This window comes from Quercus robur, chromosome 6 (genome assembly GCF_932294415.1).
Source record: "Quercus robur chromosome 6, dhQueRobu3.1, whole genome shotgun sequence".
NCBI lineage: Eukaryota > Viridiplantae > Streptophyta > Magnoliopsida > Fagales > Fagaceae > Quercus > Quercus robur.
This window is the reverse complement of record NC_065539.1, coordinates 53082688-53101397: the sequence shown is the minus strand read 5'-3', so window position 1 is coordinate 53101397 and position 18710 is coordinate 53082688. Positions and strand designations below refer to the sequence as shown.

The window sequence follows — 18710 nt, the reverse complement described above, 5'->3', positions numbered from 1 at the left end:
TACTATTCTATATTTTTTTGAACAAATATTCTATATTTTCAAATCAATATTGTTTATTTTTATAAATTTGTTACATTTTTTATTTTATTTAATTATTAAATTATTTATGACATTATCATGGTACAACTTCGGTTGAATCTCGATCTGACTTTTAAAACCTTGAATCTCTTTTTTTTACGGTTTATTGAACGGTCTAGGTTTCAAAACCATGGTTGGTTATGATTTGGAATCCTATTTCTTTCTTGATTTTAGTTATGTACCATAACAACTCTTGCCAAGTTGGGATTGTTATATACATTTGGCCTTTTTGGTTTTTCTTTATGCAAAAATTTTTTGTAAATTCACAGAGGTTTTCGGGCATATTTAGGGTTTGAGTCTTGTGATAATGCCTTTATTCTACAGTTGTAATTTTCCAAATTTCTTTGTGAAATTTCTTTTCATATTATTGTCATAAATCCTTAGTATTCTTATCTTAGGTGTAGTGTTTCTTTTATTTTCTATTATTTTTTTCCCTATTATTTGTTTGTGAGATCTTATATAAACTCATATAATAACGTTCACAATCATATAATAATCCTCTGTTAATGTGTTACAGATTATAAGGTTGTATAACAAAATCAAATATCCTACATTTCTTGTATGCACATGCTGCACGAGCATTACAAATTAATTGAAACGCCTTCTTTAGAAATATAATCGGAGTGGTCAATTGTTACAGTCTTTAGTGAAAGGAATCTTGGTTAGAAAAGCATCATCTCCATGCATTTTGTATTTTAGGTTGAACTTTAGTAGTGCAAGAGGAATCGTCAATTATTGATAAAAACTGGCATGGACAAGCCTATTCTTTATTACCATTTTATCTTGCTAGTTTTTACTTTTCGATCCTAAGGAGTGCTTCAAAGGAGAAGTTTTAGGCATAAAATAACTGATCATTTAGAAGAATGACTTTACTTCTTTATGTTAACGAGATTTTTTTGGTTTTTCAGTCTACAAAAAGGTAGGGTTATACGTTTTACAAGAGGTAATACACTAATATTTAACAGCTGCTCGTTTAAAACGTTGAGTTGGAAGAGTAAAAAAATGAGTCTACTTCTTTATGTCACAGAGTACCAGCATCATCTCCTATATTGGACGATTGCAGAAATTTGATGACTAGATTTCAGCAAGTCCAACTGCGTCACTGCTACCGCCAAGCTAACCATTGTGCTGATTTCATGGCTAGACTAGGGGCGGAACAAGATATAGAGTATAGAGTGTTTGCTAGTCCGCCTGTGGACTTAGCTAAGGCTTTGGAGGATGATTGTAATGGTGTTGCCTACAATAGGCTTTGTACTGAGCAAGTTGTTTGAGTTTTAATGAAATCGTCTTTTTACCAAAAAAAAAAAAAAAACAGAGTACCAGACATGACCAAAATTATAGTTCTTTGAATACCAACCAGAAGCAAGGAAATCTAGTAAAATATGTATCGTATCCCTTGTTCTTAGTTTAGGGCGTCCAGGCTATACAAACAAAACGAGGTTTCAATTGTATTAAGAACAACTACTTCGGATAGATCAAACTGAATTTAAAGTTATCTTTTTTTTTTTTTAAAAAAAAAAAAAGGTTAAAATCAAACAATGGAATAGTACAATAGAACAAGGGGGAAGAAAAAGACATGAATAGAAGGTTTCATGAGCTATTTAAGTGGCAATGGTATTATCCGATTCGCTCATGAAGAAGAACCATATTCAAATTTATCTTTTTCCACTTATAATAAGCAGGGAGAATTAAAAAAACTGGTAGTTATCAATACTTTAGAAAATGCTTAGACTCAAAGACAAAATAAAAATATATAGCGTCACTCTTTTTTATATTTATATCATATAGGCTCTCTTTTTTATTTTTTGGGTTAAGAAAGGACAATGTACTACATTCTTTTTGGTAGATAAAATTATATAGCTACGAAAAAAAGAAAGCAAGGAATTCAAATATGTTTCTTCATTATATATACTTTGGTCTGACCTCGTATTGTGCCAGTTTGTTCAGTAGCCAACTTAGATCCTATAGGCAATAGCTGGTTTGACCATGCGTTGAGCTGGCTTTTAAATATAGTGTCTTTTTTTAAAACAGAATAGAAATTCTACTTTAATCTAATCTAAATATATATAGGTGTGAAATTTTCTTTTGGAAACTTGAATTTTGATCATTGTGCCAAGGTTATACTGTGGTGGCTTTTAAATATAGTTGAGTGGCAGGAGAGTTCTGTTTTTTTTTTTTTTTTTTTTTTTTAAGGGTAGAATTCCAAAAATACCCTTTTGTTTTGGGTCATACAAGGCCCTTCTCAAAAAAAAATAAAAATAAAAATAAAAATCAATTTTCTAGGAGATTTTATGCTTTTTTTTTTTTTTTTCAAGTTCCTCAAAAAGTGCAAATTATAGGATTGAAAATTTGCTAATTTAGCTGTTTAGCAGTTTGCGGATTTTTTTAAAAGATTGAAATCTCTAAAAATCATGTTAGACTAGCATAAAATCTCTAACAGTTGCTTTATGCTAGTTTAAACTTTAAACATATTTAAACTCGCAGACAAACGAAAAATTGCTTTTTTTTTTTTTTTTTTTTTTTTTTTTTTGTTTAAGTTAGGGACAAAGTTGTCTTTTGAGAACTAAATTTGTGGGTTTTAGAGTGTTTTGGACCAAGTTAGTATTATCACAAACCTACCCTAAGGTCTGTGATTAAAGTCAGATGTCATGTCAACACTACATTAAGTCATGTAAGACATAAACTAATTAACAAATACAAATGGAAGAAATAAAATTAAAGTACAACGTTTTGCAAAATTTAGGAATGGAAAACAATATTGATAAAACGTTTTAACTCTAGAATTGTTGGTTGCTTGATAATCACTTAACCCAAAAGAAGCTGTTATAATATTGAAAGCTAGGCTTATTGATATAACATGGTCTCAACCAAAAACTGAAAAAAATTAAAAAATAATAATATGGTAGCTAGAGATGGATGTTGCTTGGTTGCAAGAGTTCACTATCCAAATCTTGGATTGGATATTATTTAAATGATCCACAATTATGCTCATACATTAATTGATAATAGAAAAGTAGCAGCTACAATAAAAATAAGAAGAGACATATTGAAGGATCTCAAAGTGCAATTTATAGTAAACCACAAGTGTAAGGCCCTTGTATTGCAGGCAACCACTTATAACCATGTATAAAATTGCACACTGTGAAATAATACGCCTGTTTTCTATTCATGACATGGTAACCATGCCATGTAACTCGCGCACTAGTGACTGATCCTAGGCCCTTGTTATCATATTCCCCATAATATAATGTATTCAGAGCAAAGCCTGAGTCGTTCCATGTGAGCCAACCTTTAGAATTAATTAGGCTATCCATAAAGGATTGCGTATAAACAGTTGTTGAATACTCCTTCCATGGCCTCCCTAGGTATGTTTTTGTTCCATCTAAATTCTCAGCCGCCCTAATGCTACAAAGATGCATGGAAGTCCCAGTATTTTGATTTGGGTCTGTTTTGCCTTGCGCAGTGATAACATTGCATTGACCATGTAATGGAAGTCGTAGATAAATGTTGCAATCTTGGAACACAACTGCTGCATTGCCAAATATGAAATCAATTGTACCATAAATATCACATTCTTTATAAAATTGCCTAAGAGAATGGGTATATAATGTGTCTTGATAGCCTTCAAAACTGCATCTATAAAATGTGGACAGGTCGGCCCCATTTCGTACAGCCACAGCTTGGGCCTTCCTTGGTCCGGCAGTGTTACGAAAGGATATTTCCTTAGCAACAAACCCTTGCCCACCAACAGCTGAAATAGAAATTATAGTGCATAGAATTATAGATCATCATAACAAAGGTAGTATCATAAAATTATATTGGTCGAAGGAAGGGAGATGGGTTTATCACCGAGGGTAACGTTTAAGTTCAATTTCTTAAGTATAGTACATTAATTAGGTTCTTCAATTATATTTAAATATATAGATGCATTAAATTTAATTTCCCTGAGATAAGACAATATGGTTTTTGTTTTATTAGTCAATACAACCATATGTTTAAATTTTCTTAAAAAAACTAACATGTTACACTTAAGGAACAATGCCTAACTTTTGTCCTATCAACAATATTAATTTCCACAAAATTTTTAATAAAATTTAAAATAACTATAGCGTAGAATATATGACTTTTTATTATAGAGTTTATCACATCTATCTAATCTTAAATATGTTTTTTTATAAGATCTATTCTTTTTTCTTTTTTTGAGAAACAAACAAACACACATACAAGGGAGGTGAAAATGGGTTCTAAGATCTTATCTTATAAGATCTAATCTTAAATGTTAATATAAGATATTACCTTATTTAATTTATGAGTTCCAATATTGGTGCTTACCAAATGTTGCAGAATTAAATGTAGTCCAATTATCCGCATTGTTGTGATTGCCTGAGATCACAGTCCGGCCGATACCTTCCCCAATCATCATCAAATAGCGCTTGTTATTATCAATGGAAACATACTCATTATAAACTCCAGCTGCAATGTAAATGACAAAGTATCCATTACTAATATCAGTATTTTCTGGTGCAGCAGCCACAGCATGATTGATAGTGGTGAAGTCTCCACTACCATCTGGGTTCACAAACACCGTTCGGCTCACCAATACATTTCCAAGGGTTGTTTGAAGCAACCTCCTTCCAGTTACGGACAATTTGAAAGGAAAAAGACCATTCATAATCTTTTCCATATTGGAAAACATATTGTGGTTTCTTTCTGTTGGGAAACTCTTTGTGTTTGTCCTTGGAACCCAACCATGCTTAAAAAGCGCAAGTGATATGCTATGCAGCTTAGTTCCATTAGAGAGAGGACCCAAGAGACTATTTTTAAGGCTAGAGTCAAATTCAGATGTTAACTCTAAAAGACCATCAGAACATGTTTCTTGGTTTGTCAAAGTGGCACTAAGCAATGTATGCAAATCCTCGACTTGCATGCTACTTAGACTGTTTGTGGAGATAATAGTTTGGAACGTTTTTGACAAGAAATCCACGTTCAAGTCGGCTAAAAGCTGACAATCTTTGAGGGTATGAATGGCGGATATAGAATATGAGGAATGGAATACTATTGGGTATGATTTGACTAGCGAAAGAAAGCCTTTTGCAAATGATAAGGACTGGTGAAGATAGTACATGCCATAGTCATGAATGGTGCTGAGCTTATTTGGTGGTAAGTTGGATTTGCAGAATGATGGATGGGGTGTGGAGTTGCAAATGGTACTTGGGAAAGTAGGGGTTGAGGTAGAGGAGCTAGCAAGAGATGGAGAGCAAGAGAAGAGCATGAATAGGATAAAAATGGTGCACAATGGGGAGCGCTTGGAAGCCATTGCCATAGAAATGCGTTTGCAAAATAGGTTTGGCAGGTTAGTCTTACCTAGAGAATTCAATAGTGCATACATGATACATGAAACATATATTTAATTTTGAGTCATGTTTATTGTACATACTTTTATAAATTCGTTCGTACACGCATAAAATATTCAGAGATGATGACTTAAAATCACGATTTTCATGCATTATTTGCATGAGTTCATATGAGTAAATAGTATGTGCAAATTTAGTCTTTAATTTTACCGTTAGCTCAAAAGTGTATCTATCTTTGTGTTTACACTCACGCACACGTGTGCGCGCGCGTATAATTTTGTTGTATACATATTTAAATAATAGTTCTCATAATAATTTTAGTTAATGGGATTCAATATTTATGTAAGAGGGGAAAGTATATATTTATTAATTGTATTCTTGAAATATTCTATAGTTTTTTTTTTTTTTTGAAGTAAAAATATTCTATAGTTATTTGTATTGTGCAAGTTTGTTCAATGGCCAAAATTAGATCTTCTAGCTAGTTTGACCATGCCTTGAGATGGCTTTTTATATCTTATCCCATATTAGCATTGAGAGTGATTATGTTGCCAATGTGTCTCCAAAAAAAAAAGTGTTGTAAGTTAATCAAGTATTATATAAATGAAGATTGCACTCATGCTTGGGCCCAATTATGTCGAGTTGTGTGTCAATCGGTCATCTCCCACACACTGGGGATGGAGGCCCCATTCAAAAACCCATGCATAGAGAGTGATCGGGTCAATAGTAGACTTTTCAGGGCAAATACTTTTTGATCAGCTAACTAGTTTGGCGAAAGTTCTTGATTTGGGCCTAGATTGTGGGCCTAAAAGCCCACCTAAGCCTAGACATGGGCTCATGGAGCTTGGACCTTCCTCTCTAACAATGAAGAAATTATTCTAAAGCATAACCAAACCTTTATTTCCACCAATACATGTATATTACAAAGAATGCAATCTCGTATAATTAAATAAATATCCAATAGGGCTGTCAATAATCTAAACAAGCCCAAAACAATAGTACCACACTCAAAATTAATGCTTATCAAACGATATAAAGTGTATGCCAGGGACCTAGCAGTAGCTCATAACAAACAGTCCTAATGCAAATAGCAGAAGAGATGATGAGAGACTGTGAGAGGGCATGGCAGAAGATGGGGTCAGAACCGGACGGCTCCCAGTAGTAGCAGTTGGAGCTTCAGAACTTGTTGTAGATGGAGGTGTTAAAAGTGGTGTTGTGTCAGCTTCCGGTGCCAGAGCAGGCGATGTGGGTGGTTCTGTGACAGAAGAAGCTGATCAACAAAATAAATTATTAGTTAGAATTATGGTTATATGATTAAATTTATTATTCATTAATAGTTTAATTTTTTGAAACAGTTGATAATTTATCATTATTTTATATTAATATCAAGCATTAGTAGCACCAATAACTCAAACCATAATATGTATGTCTTCTAATTACTATAGCTATGAATTATGATTGATAGTTTGCATAATACCTTTAGGACTAGGAGAAGAGGCTTCAGGAAGAGGTGTTGGCGCAAGTGAGATAGGACCTGCCAATCAATTTCCAACATGTAAATGGACCCACAATAAGGGGAAAAAAATGCAGAGTTATCTTGGCCAACTAAGGCCTCTAAAGTATGAGCTATAAAAATGTCAGTAACAATATGTAGAAATAGTAAATTTCTTATTCTTGTGTAAAATGGGATAGCTACACAGACCTGAGGATTAGTCTAAGTGTGCCTGTTTAGTAATTTGGTTTCAAATTGCACCTTCTTAAAGTAACTTTTCTATACTTAATTTTCTTTCTAGGTAAATTTTTTATATGAAAAAAAATGAAAAATTAGTTGTGGGGAAAAAAAAAAAGTAGAAATAGTGATAGTTCAAATTAGGAAATCGGAAGGGTACCTGGAGCAGGAAGTGGTGAAGCAGAGGCTGCAAATGTACAAAAAATTTCATTAGTGTCTCCATAGGTTGATAGAACAGTACTATAAAGACCTACCTAATGAAATGTTTTACAAAAGATTTTACCTTTGCATTGGACAGGGACACCAGCCATGTTACAAGCACTAGGAAGAGAAATGGCCATGGTCCTGTTAATGGGTATTTGGAAGGGAACATTTCCAGTTAGAATGAGGCACAAACAACCCATGCCACCACTTGTGAGGGACTTTAGAGAGTTGCAACAGGCAGCAGTTGGTGAGGTACCATTGGCACTGCTATTTGTTACAAAACCCATGCAAGGACTGAAGCTAGAAATCATTGAAGCACTGCATGGGCTATTGATTTGCCCATAAACTGGAATAATCAAGACCACAATCATTGCCAACATTGGAACAAAACTAGGGAAAGCCATTGTGAAATATGTTACTTGATGTTGAGTGTAGGAGTTTGAGAAATGGAAGGGATTAAAGGTTTTAAGAGAGCAAAGAAAAGTTGGGTTTGTGAATTTGGTGTTTTAGGGATGAGAAGGTGGGAATTTATAGGCAGAGCAGGTCAGGAAGCAGAAGTGGAGGGAACATACTACTACCTAGGTGGATTTGAAGTTGGTTTTGGAGCTCAACTACCATAACTAATCTATTTGAAATTATAAGTAGCTTGAGTAGGTGGAACTAGTATGTTGTGTCAGCTCTGTGTGTAGCCTTTTACTTTGACTTTGCATTTCTGGCAGATCACCTGGTCGCCCCTTCACTCATTTTGTGTCAGTCTATCATTGGCCATTTAATCTAGTAAAAATTCTTTTTATGATTCAGCCAATACCTAATTTTCCTGAGCAAATTCATTGTCTCGGATTTTACTTGCCTAGTGAAATAATAATAATAATAATAATTAAAAATTAAAAACACACGCGCACAAAAAAAAAAAAAAAAAAAATCATTAAGTACCATAAGTCACGTAATAATAATTAGCATTTCCTAAATCTTAAGCATAGTTTTGGAGCTCAACTGGTATCTCTTAATGTTTTTTAATGGAAACATACCGGATTTAAACCCTCTTTCTCTCATTATAACTATTGGATTCATTTTTATTTTAAGAAAATCCTTAAGAACGATTAGGTCAATAAAATATCAGCATTTTCTTTTCCTTCATTTTAATAATAACAAGGGAAAGCTATTGTCCTCTGCTATGATTGTCTCAAGTTCTTATGAAAGTGGTAAATTGATGCCAAAACAAAATGATAGAGGATAAGAGTGGCATCTAGTCATTCCATACTAGTCTCATTGGATGAGAGACAAAAACTGGGTAACACCACTAGTCCATTTTTAGGGCCCTTTTTCTAGTGGGTTTTGTGTAACTCAAGCCCATGGAAATTCAATAGAAGAAGTCATACAGATTGGGCGTTGGCCCACTGAGAGTTCAAAACTGCATCATAAGTTGCTAGGTTTTCTTTTCGGCCCACTGAAAACCCAAGTCTTCATCAAATGTGGAGCCTAGTGTAGGCCCAGACCACACATAGCGCCCAATAAGACCCAAGTCTTCTCAGTATTTATAAAAGTCATTCCTTTTTGCAACACCCAAATCGTTGGGCGTTGAGATGGCCCATCAGGGACGGAACCAAGATTCAAACTTAGGAGGGCCAAAGTTCTTTGTTTAAGAATTTTAAAAAGTTGGAATATTAATACTAAAGGTTAACAATGATGCATTATTAGTATTAACTTTTTTTTTTGAATTTTTTCTTCATTTAAAATCAATAATAGATATTTATAATCAAGAGTTCTTTAAGTCAATTGGCACGTCTTGATATTTTCAAGGTCTAAGTGAGGTTAGACCAATTCGTTATTCTATCTACATTATAATTTTATTTTAAAATCTATTTATTCTTTTCACATAATTCTATAACTAATAACTTCATAATGCAATGAATAAATAGATTTTAAAAAAATGCAAAAACTATAGTTATAAGTTAAATCCATGTCTAGTATTACATTAATAAACAACTAAAATAATGGTTAATCAACATCATGCACTAATATTCAGCAAAAAAAAAGGTGAGACAATTATCAGTGTCTTGGTTAAGGAATTTTTTATTTATAATTACTGGGTGAAGGTTGAGGTAGTATAAAGATGTGAGATCTTTTCCTTTAAAAAAATTCATTTTGAAAAAGTAGTAAAAAGAGAAGAGAAAAAGAGACTTGTTAAATAAGCACAGGATAATGAACGGTAACTTTGAGTCTTCAAGTGTGTAAATAATAAAGTTTTTCTCATCACTACATCAAATTAGCTAAGGCACAAAGTTTATTACCAATAGACTAATCACACACATGCTAATGGCAATTTAGGTAAGGCACAAAACAGTAGATTGTTGTTTCACACGTGTATTAAATTTATGTATGCATGCCAAGTGTGTCTCAAAGTTAATAAAACATTAAAAATTAATAAAATTCTATCATTCAAAAAAAAAAAAAAAATTCCCGCAGGTTGCGTTAAAGAGCAGAACTCTTTAAAAAAATAAATTTTTTTATGGGTTGAGTTAAAGATACCAACTGATCCAAGTTGCTGGTGACACTAATTGGTGTGTGGATGGAGTGATTAATAATATAGGAGTTGTCTCTGTGACTATGAGGTGGAGTCATTTGAGATGGACAAAGAGCTCTCAAATTAGAGGTAAAAATTGGGTAAAGATTATTGAGTTTTTGTGATTTGTTTTGCTAGGGTTTATAATTGATTATATATATATATATATATATATATATATATATTACTTAGACAATGTCCAAAGATTTTTTTTATTATTATCTGAATATGTGATTTTTTTTGTAGTTTTCCTTGTCGTCCAGATTTATAAATTGTCCAAATGTTTAGCTAAATGTTTTTCTTGGGACAACTAGACAATGGATAATTTGATAATTTTTTTCATTTTTGGTTTCATGGGTTAGCTTGTAAATTGTTAGGGAGAAGGGGCCAAGTATATTATTTTTAGAACTAAAAGTAAATTTTTTATGTTAATATATATACTAGGGAATTTTTTTTTCAAAGGCTGGCGGGCCATGGCCCCCTCAACCCCTAGGTAGTTCCGGCCTATGCCGTGCGGCACCATGCTCTATAAATAAAAAATAAAAAAAGAAGAGAATTATTGTTTCACGCATGAATGTACACCACTTTATACAATATTTCCCTTTTTCTTATATGGTGTTCACATTTTCCAAGCAATGTTCCACGCTTAATACATGATGTAAAAAGAGTGTGGAAACCAATAAATATGAAACAGTCATTCGGTCAAAGCCTAAATACTCGAGTGTTTTTTTGATCGTAGGTTGATCACTTGAAACAAATTTCTATGAAATAGGAATGTTATAGTGACTCTCACACGTAAGGGAAGGACTGAATGGGGTAGAAGTTATAAGAATATTGGTTAATATAATTAGATAGAAGATTCATAGGTAGAAATTTCAAGAATAGTGATTAAAAAGCAACTGATTTTTATTTTATTTTATTTATAGTCTTTTATATTTCTCATAAAAGTAGTATAACAACTTTCCTAAAATAGTTCTGTAAAGTTGTAATTTATAATATGTGTTTTATTGGCTTTAATTCCGTGCCAAATTCGATTGTAACTTTATTCAATCTTTTGTTCCTTGTATTTATTGTGAAATTTAATTGTAAGGGTTATGTGATAGAGAGAGAGTCTGAAGACTCAAGCTACTAAAGATTAAAGAGGTTTTCGCGGGTAGCTCGTGACCTAGCATCCCGCGAAGTGATACATGTGTCCTACACATGACTGGAATGCGAAGAGTTAGTACAGATTGAGACAGTTATGTTTCACGAGTATCTTACAGGTAAAGCCTTCCCGCGAGACACCCGTGAAATATTCTGTTTTGTTAGATTGTGCTATCTGATACACACTTTCTATACCCACACTATATATACCCACATTACCCACAAAAGTTGAGGAGTGTTTCAAAGAGAAAACCCTAGCCATAAACCTTGAGAGTTAGAAATTGTTATACCCACAATCCTCTACGCAATTACTTATGGATTTTCCTCAACTCCTACCTCTCCATTTCCATATTATTGAGAGGTTGATAGCCCAAACACTTACCACACATTTTCAAAGTATTAAGTGATAGTTTGATGCTGTTAGGAAGCATTAGAAGAAGCCAAGGATGGCAGATGCAACATAGAGCTTGTTGCGGGATCTGGATAGCTAGACAAGACACGGTTCCGAGAAGTCTTGTTAGAGTAGGAGCTTGGAGGGTTTAGGTACATCGGGTAGATTAGACTTGGAGGGTCTCTTGCTAACCCATGTATCCCAACTAATTGTTTAGTGGATAGATTACCACTCCGGAGGACGACGGAGAGATTTTTTGCTGAGTTCTTCGGCTTCTTCTTCGATAACATATCGGCATATTATCTTGTGTTTGCATCTCTTTTCCCTACTTTTTTACATTCTTTTTACTGCTATGTTGTCTTGATTATGGATTAGAGTAGCTTATTTGTTTATCCGCTCGCATTTACACTATTCCGCACTTAGTATTAAGTTAGTGTAAAATCTATCAAACCGTAACTTTAATTTGGGGGATCTAAACAGCTCTTATATTTTTAACACATTTTTAAGCTTTTAGGTTCATTAACAAATGCCTTAAGGGCATCCATTAAGGAAACCTTAACATAATATAATTGGATCTAAAACCCATAGACTTAAAAAAATAAAATATAAATAAATAAAAAATAAAAAACTTCTACATGTAACATGTTATATTAAGGCCTCACTTTTAGGAATACAAATAATTTGTATCATTTTTTGATACCACTCTATGTTCCACAAATCACAACTTGCCATGTATTGATTTTACTTTCCTTAATTATAAAATAACTGAAGTAGAAAATGGAAAAAAATCATACACATAGTAAGTTGTGATTGGTGGAACATAAAGTGATTCACAAAAAATGGTATGAGAGATTTGTATTCCACTGCTAGACTCTGGTGGCTTGCATTGGCATCACTCATAGGATAATTAATTATTGAAGCCAAAAGCATACATTGTTAACGGTCTCAGTGCTTCTTGTTCTTTGCCAATCAAAGACCTTAGATTGGCTACATGTGAGCTTATTGAATGAAACTTAGTTCTCCACAAGTCCCATGAGGTCTTCTTTACAACAGCTATGAATAACAAAAGGGCTACAGAGATGGAATTAGCCTTCATACTCCGGAATAAAAACTTGTAGACTCAGTCTAGATGGTATATACTTTCGTGGTTAGGAACTTAGGTGACCTGATTGCCTATGTCTATCCTATATAAGGTCATTTTCTTCTCCGGGATGCTTATTGCCCTTCATACACATAAAGACACGTAGCTTGCAATAAGAGCAACACCAATTTACATAGGTCTTAACGTCTTTACATGACACATTAGAGATTTCTTATAATAATAGCAAACCTTACCTGATATAGCCTGTTTAGTTTACCAAACAAAACACTATTGGAAATCATGAGCCCAAAATAATACAAATGAAACCTTTTAGGCTGAGTATAAATTAGTCCCCTCCACTTTTCAACCCAAGTGCAACACAATTTCCTTCACTACTAGACATTTGGGACACAACCGAAAGATCTTCAACTATCCATGGCCTTAAGAGGGATTGATATGGGTCTAGCCTTGATCCTAGTGAGCATGCTTTGGGCAAGAGCCGCTGCTCAATCAGGTTGCACCAATGTGCTTATTGGCATGGCTCCATGCCTTAACTATGTCAGTGGGAGCTCCTCAACCCCATCTACTTCATGTTGCTCACAACTCGCTAGTGTTGTACAATCACAGCCACAATGCCTTTGCACAGTACTTAATGGTGGTGGTGCATCACTGGGTGTTACAATCAATCAAACACTTGCCCTTGGGCTCCCAGCCGCTTGTAATGTGCAAACTCCACCTGTCAGCAAGTGCAATGGTAAATTTCAAACTAACATTTCATTTTCAATTTTAGTGATATATCAAACTGCATAACATAGAGTTGTTGATTAAATTTAAATTGGGGCAGCTGCTAATGGACCCACAACATCACCAGTTGGTTCACCAGAAGGCTCACCTAGTGACTCTTCAACTAGCTCATCAACATCAGGTACTTGACAATCTGAAATATGCAACCAAATTTTTCTTAAAATTAATGATATATATACAAAGGTTTAATTCTGATTCACTGGTTTACCTTCAATCCAATCCACATAAGGTGGGGTATCACAATACAATCTGTTATTTTCAAACTAAATATTTTGTTGCCCATCCTTCTGCAAGAAGAGTTCTAATAAGTCTTGAGCAATCAAAGCAAGCTTCAATGAAATGTCAGAATTACATTGATTAATTTGTCTTTTTTTAAATTCGAATACCAACTCCAGCATTTATATAAAAGTTTAGCAGTAACCATGATAGAACTCAAACGGTCATGATGTCTTTAGCGTCAAAGATGTGAATATTATTCAATGATGTTTTGATTTTCATTTGAGTGTCATAAATTCATCTTCAAAGTGAAAGCATTATCATTGGAAACTATGTCACTTCCCTAAACAAAAAGATAATTACGCATTATCTTAAAGGATCAATATGTTGTGATAGTGGAAACTCTGATACCAGTGTTCATTACCAGAACCCATAACAATAATGTTCATCTTTACATGTGAATGGATGCAGGAGCTGGATCTAAAACAGTTCCATCGACTGGTGAAAATTCTTCTAATGGCGCTATCATAGAGATGCCCCTTCAGCTCATCTTCCTGTTCATCTTCTTGGCTGCATATGGTTCAACTTGTAGCAGCTTCTGAGTTTTCTTTGGGATTTCTTGGTGCTTGAACAGTCGAACTACAATTTGGGGTCTTACATGTGTGTTTTACCTGCTTTTATGTAATCTCTTTTATAAAACTTGTACCACACATTTTCACGCACACTTTGCTAACTGTCCTATATGACAGATTGTGAGTGTGTGTGAAAGTGTGTAGAACTAACATTATTTTTGTATCAAATATACGTCCCAGTGTTTCTTCCCCAACACTTGGTTCGGCTTTAGGTTAGTGACTGCGTAATCCTGTTTAATACAATATGTTTTCCAAAGTCTCTACTTTTTAATATATTTGTGAGTGGTATAACTTTCCAGTTTCCAATAGTTTAATGTTCATCTCTACTGTAAGACTTGGTTCACCCTATATATATATATATTAAGAAGAATGGTGTACTCTGTAAAATAATAACCCAACTTGTTCTTCTTATGTTTTGGCCTATTCTTATTCATTTTGCTTGGCATGATTGGTGTCTCCTAAGCAATAAGCTCACATAATTCTCGAATACGTGCCCCAAAAAGAATCTACTGAGCATTATACATGGAATAGTTTAATATGCTCTAGACACGATGATGAGCCAAAGATTCTTTTTTCATGAATCAGAAGCAAATTCATTGAGGTTAGACCTTATTGTTATGGTAACTAGCCTTCACTAAAACGATTTGTCCTAAATTTGAGTATAGGAGTCAATCTCTCCAAAATTAGAGGTCGGATTGTCTACCAACCACTTTTCTTTAAGCTATTAAAAGTGAGAGAATCTTGTACAATGAATACTGAATTTTATTGGATGCAAATGTATAGGATCATCTGGATTATTAGTCCCAATTATATTTGAACATACTACAAAATGACAAAAGACTTGATCAGATAATTAAAATTGTAAAGTATCAAAATATTGTTCATTAACTAGACAAAATAGCAAGGCCTATGATATTGTTGGGGAAATAGCATTTTGAGGAGACTTCAATTACGGAGTTATTATAATATATAGGAACACTGCTTAATTCAAAAATGTAACCCTATATATTTCAGCCTAATTATAGTATATTAATCATTGAATATAAGCATAGTTTATAACAGGTGTGTGTTTGTCTATGGTTTCTGAATTTAGCTTATTTGATTATATGCAATTTTTTTAAATCTCTTTTTTTTTCTAGGAACATTTATACTTAAGCAATAAGCAGCTTTTAGCAAGAAGAGGCATCCAAAGATTCCAAACGGATTTAAAGAAGAAATAGGCTTCTTCTGCATCCTAGTGGGGCCTCCCATTTGACATTACAGAAACAAAAATGTAATTTCGGAACCTACATGAACAGATACATGACAAAAAAATTATTGTGTTTTTATTATTGAAAAACAAAATGATGTAGTTTAGTAATGCAGTCAGACTATGATCCAATTTTCAAAAGCATGAAAATTATTAATATCTAGTTACAAACTCACACCATGTGTGAGAAAATGTAATATAATCATTTTATAAGAATACAATGTAAATTTGTAAGTTAAATGGTACATGTGTTATTTAAAATTATTTTCTATTTTTGTAAGTTTTATGCGATAAAACATATAATGTATTTTGCATTCAACAATAATACACAAGTTTAAAATTTTAGCATTTTTTTCTTTCCAAATATAAGCATAATGTCTATATTATTGAAACTTGAATTTCAAGTTAATCTTTTAAATATGGAAAAATTACACTTTGTCCACCCGTAGTTTACTCGAAAAATACTTTGCTTATCTATGGTTTACGAATTGACACTAAACCCACCTGAGGTAAATTCTGTCTGTCTCCAGTTATCCACCTCTGCTAAAAATAAAGGTAAATTTGTATTTTTGCTACCCTTTTTATGTCTCTCTCCTCTCAAAATATAAAAAGTTAAAAAAATCAAGAGAAAAAACTCTAAAAACTAGACTTTATAAAACTTAAAACCTAACTTTTGCATCTTCTTTATTTTAAAACCTAATCCTTTTTTCCTTTGGCACCAGATTTTTCCTCACCCACCCTCTTTGATTCTTCTTGGGTTCCACGCTCCTCTTCATGTACAATACCAAAGAATGGTTTCCTTTTTCCAAATTTCCTTGCTTTTAGGTAGAGTTAGTCCATGCTTGACTTGTCCAACGACTCCAACTGGGTCTTTGCTCTTAAGCATTCTGCCTAGTTGATGCCCTTGACTCACCCACTGTAACGAAATGTTGCTTTTTTCATGTTTTGGCTTTCTGGGTTTTCTTCAATCTTGTGTTTTAAGGCTGTGTTCAAGAGGTGTTTGGACGATTGGGTTTGTCTTTACTTTAACAACAACTCCAACAAAGGTGGTAGGTTAGTGGGGTTCACTTTGGTTTATAAGGTCATAAATTAGGAAATTTTTGGTGTATGTTCTAGTTTACTTAATTCTGATCCCATGTCTTATGATGAGTGTTTGGGTTTAAAGTTTTGTTACCCTCCTACTAACCTGTAATTGATACCAACTTCAGAAGCTCAAAAAAGGATAATTTTTATAAGATAACACAAAACCTATAAGTTATTCTTCCTTTTAAGTTAGGTTTTAATTTTTACAAAACCTAACTTTTAGATCTTCTTTTCTCTTGATTTTTCTGGTTTTTTATGTTTTGTGAGGAAAGAGACATAAAAGGGTAGCAAAAATACAAATTTATCCATATTTTTACCAGATGTGGATAATTGGAGATAGACATAGCTTACCTCAGGTGGATAAAGTGCCAATTTTTAAACCACAAGTAGGCAAAGTATTTTTTGGACAAACTACAAATAGACAAAGTGTAATTTCCCCTTTAAATATTTATCATTTTAAGCTAATTTATAATGCTTTTTTTATAGAATTTTTAGCCCAAAACTAAGATTTTGACCCAAATAAAATAAAATCTCATACTTTTCAACCCAAAAATTAAGAAAAAAAGATGAAATTTTGAGTCCAAAACTGGGGAAAAAAAAAAGGACCAAAATGGACTGAATGTACTGAGAAGAACTAAATAGACTGATGTGGACTAAATGGACTAAAGTGGATGGAAATGACGAGTGTGGACCTAATGAAACAAATGGACCAAAGTGGAACGAATGAACCATTTGGCCCATTTGGTCCATTTCAGCCTAGTTCGGTCAACTTCGGTCCATTTCGTCCAATTCGATCCAATCGATTTACTTTGGTCCATATTGGACTAATTAGGCCTTCAATTGATCCTTTTGTAAGTTGTCTTTTTCAGTTTTGGCTCAAAAATTCTTTTTTTTTCTCTCTATTAATTTTGGGGTTAAAAAGTATGAAATTTTATTCTATTTAGGTCAAACTCTTTAGTTTTTGGCTAAAAAAATACAAACAAAATAGGCATTAGAAATTAGAGATATGAACCTTAAAAAAATAATGCTAAAGATACAAACTATTTTACAAAAAAATTTACAAACTGCTGATATAGTGAATAATTATTGGTAAATAAAAAAGTGATATTAATAGTGAGTCTAGATGAAAACCAATAAAATGTTGTAAAATAGCTTGTGGCTATAGCATTACTCCCTTAAAAAAGTAACAAAAATTATAAATATTCAAAATATTACCTTTAAATTCAAGTTAAAAAAATATAAGGGTATAATTGGTAACTAATTTTTCCTTTTATTTTATGTTTTCAAAAACAATTTTTTTATTTTTAAGACTAAAAAACTTGTTTGACAACCTAAAATGAACAGAAGACAAAAACTGTTTTCAAAACTCAATATGTGAAGGAAACATAAAACATGTAAAAGACTGTTTTTAGTTTCTAATTTTCAAAAGTCAATGAAAACACATATTTAATTTAATAAATCTATCTCATTTAATGAGTTAACATTAGAGTTTAAATCCTAGTAACAACATATTTTAGTACTTTCTATTTTTTTCTTTGAAAAACTATCTTTTTAATTTCACCAAACCAAACATGTTTTTTGATTTCAAAAATACAAGAAAATTGTTTTTTCTTTATATTCTCGAAAACAAGTTTTTGAAAATAGAAAATAAAAACTGTTACCAAACATAACCTAAGCATTATACTTATATTTGGAAAAAAAAAAAAAGAAAACAACATGAATAACTAAATAAGTCATGTGCCTAAAAACTACTAATTAAATGGTTTTATCAATGGTTAATGTAAATGGAATTTTCCTCCCTTTGAAGGTAAATTTTTTTCGAAACTCATTTGCATCAAAAGGGGTTGTTTCAAGATAGTGATGCCCTCAACTTTCACAACAAAGCTAGCCCCATACTAGAGTCTGGAAGGAACATGATACCAAATAATGGTCAGGGTCCCCATGAAGCTATTATAACATTTTTGCAAACCGAACAAAGCACAAAATTCTATGAGGAAAAATAAATTGATAGAGTGGCTGACATGCTCCCTAGACAGATGTCACTCAATCACAAATAGGAATCTTTAGCCAAGTCAATTTTCTTATGCTCGAAGCAAAGAAACATTAAGGTATGTCTTTATCAGGGAAGTATCGAACTCCTCCAATACTCAATACCTATGTTACATCATGTATCCCTTTTTATTGTT

The 18710-nt window shown here is 32.9% G+C and overlaps 3 protein-coding genes across 3 annotated transcripts; 1 reads left to right on the top strand and 2 right to left on the bottom strand.

Moving 5' to 3' along the window:
• Nucleotides 1–3146: 3146 nt before the first annotated feature.
• On the bottom strand, nt 3147–5395 carry LOC126689764 (pectinesterase-like). Its single transcript, XM_050384944.1, has 2 exons — nt 4411–5395; nt 3147–3829 (listed from the first exon to the last, which is right to left on the bottom strand). The coding sequence occupies exons 1-2, from the start codon at nt 5393–5395 to the stop codon at nt 3147–3149; spliced, it is 1668 nt and encodes a 555-aa protein (XP_050240901.1).
• Nucleotides 5396–6302: 907 nt separating this feature from the next.
• LOC126689474 (non-specific lipid transfer protein GPI-anchored 20) lies at nt 6303–7873 on the bottom strand. Its single transcript, XM_050384681.1, has 4 exons — nt 7442–7873; nt 7319–7345; nt 6907–6963; nt 6303–6699 (listed from the first exon to the last, which is right to left on the bottom strand). Exons 1-4 carry the CDS (start codon nt 7764–7766, stop codon nt 6482–6484), a joined length of 627 nt encoding a protein of 208 aa, XP_050240638.1. The 5' UTR covers nt 7767–7873; the 3' UTR covers nt 6303–6481.
• A 4960-nt stretch (nt 7874–12833) lies between these two features.
• LOC126689473 (non-specific lipid transfer protein GPI-anchored 5-like) lies at nt 12834–14524 on the top strand. The gene is made up of 3 exons (XM_050384680.1): nt 12834–13294; nt 13385–13465; nt 14032–14524. The coding sequence occupies exons 1-3, from the start codon at nt 12976–12978 to the stop codon at nt 14160–14162; spliced, it is 531 nt and encodes a 176-aa protein (XP_050240637.1). The 5' UTR covers nt 12834–12975; the 3' UTR covers nt 14163–14524.
• The last annotated feature ends 4186 nt before the right edge of the window (nt 14525–18710 follow it).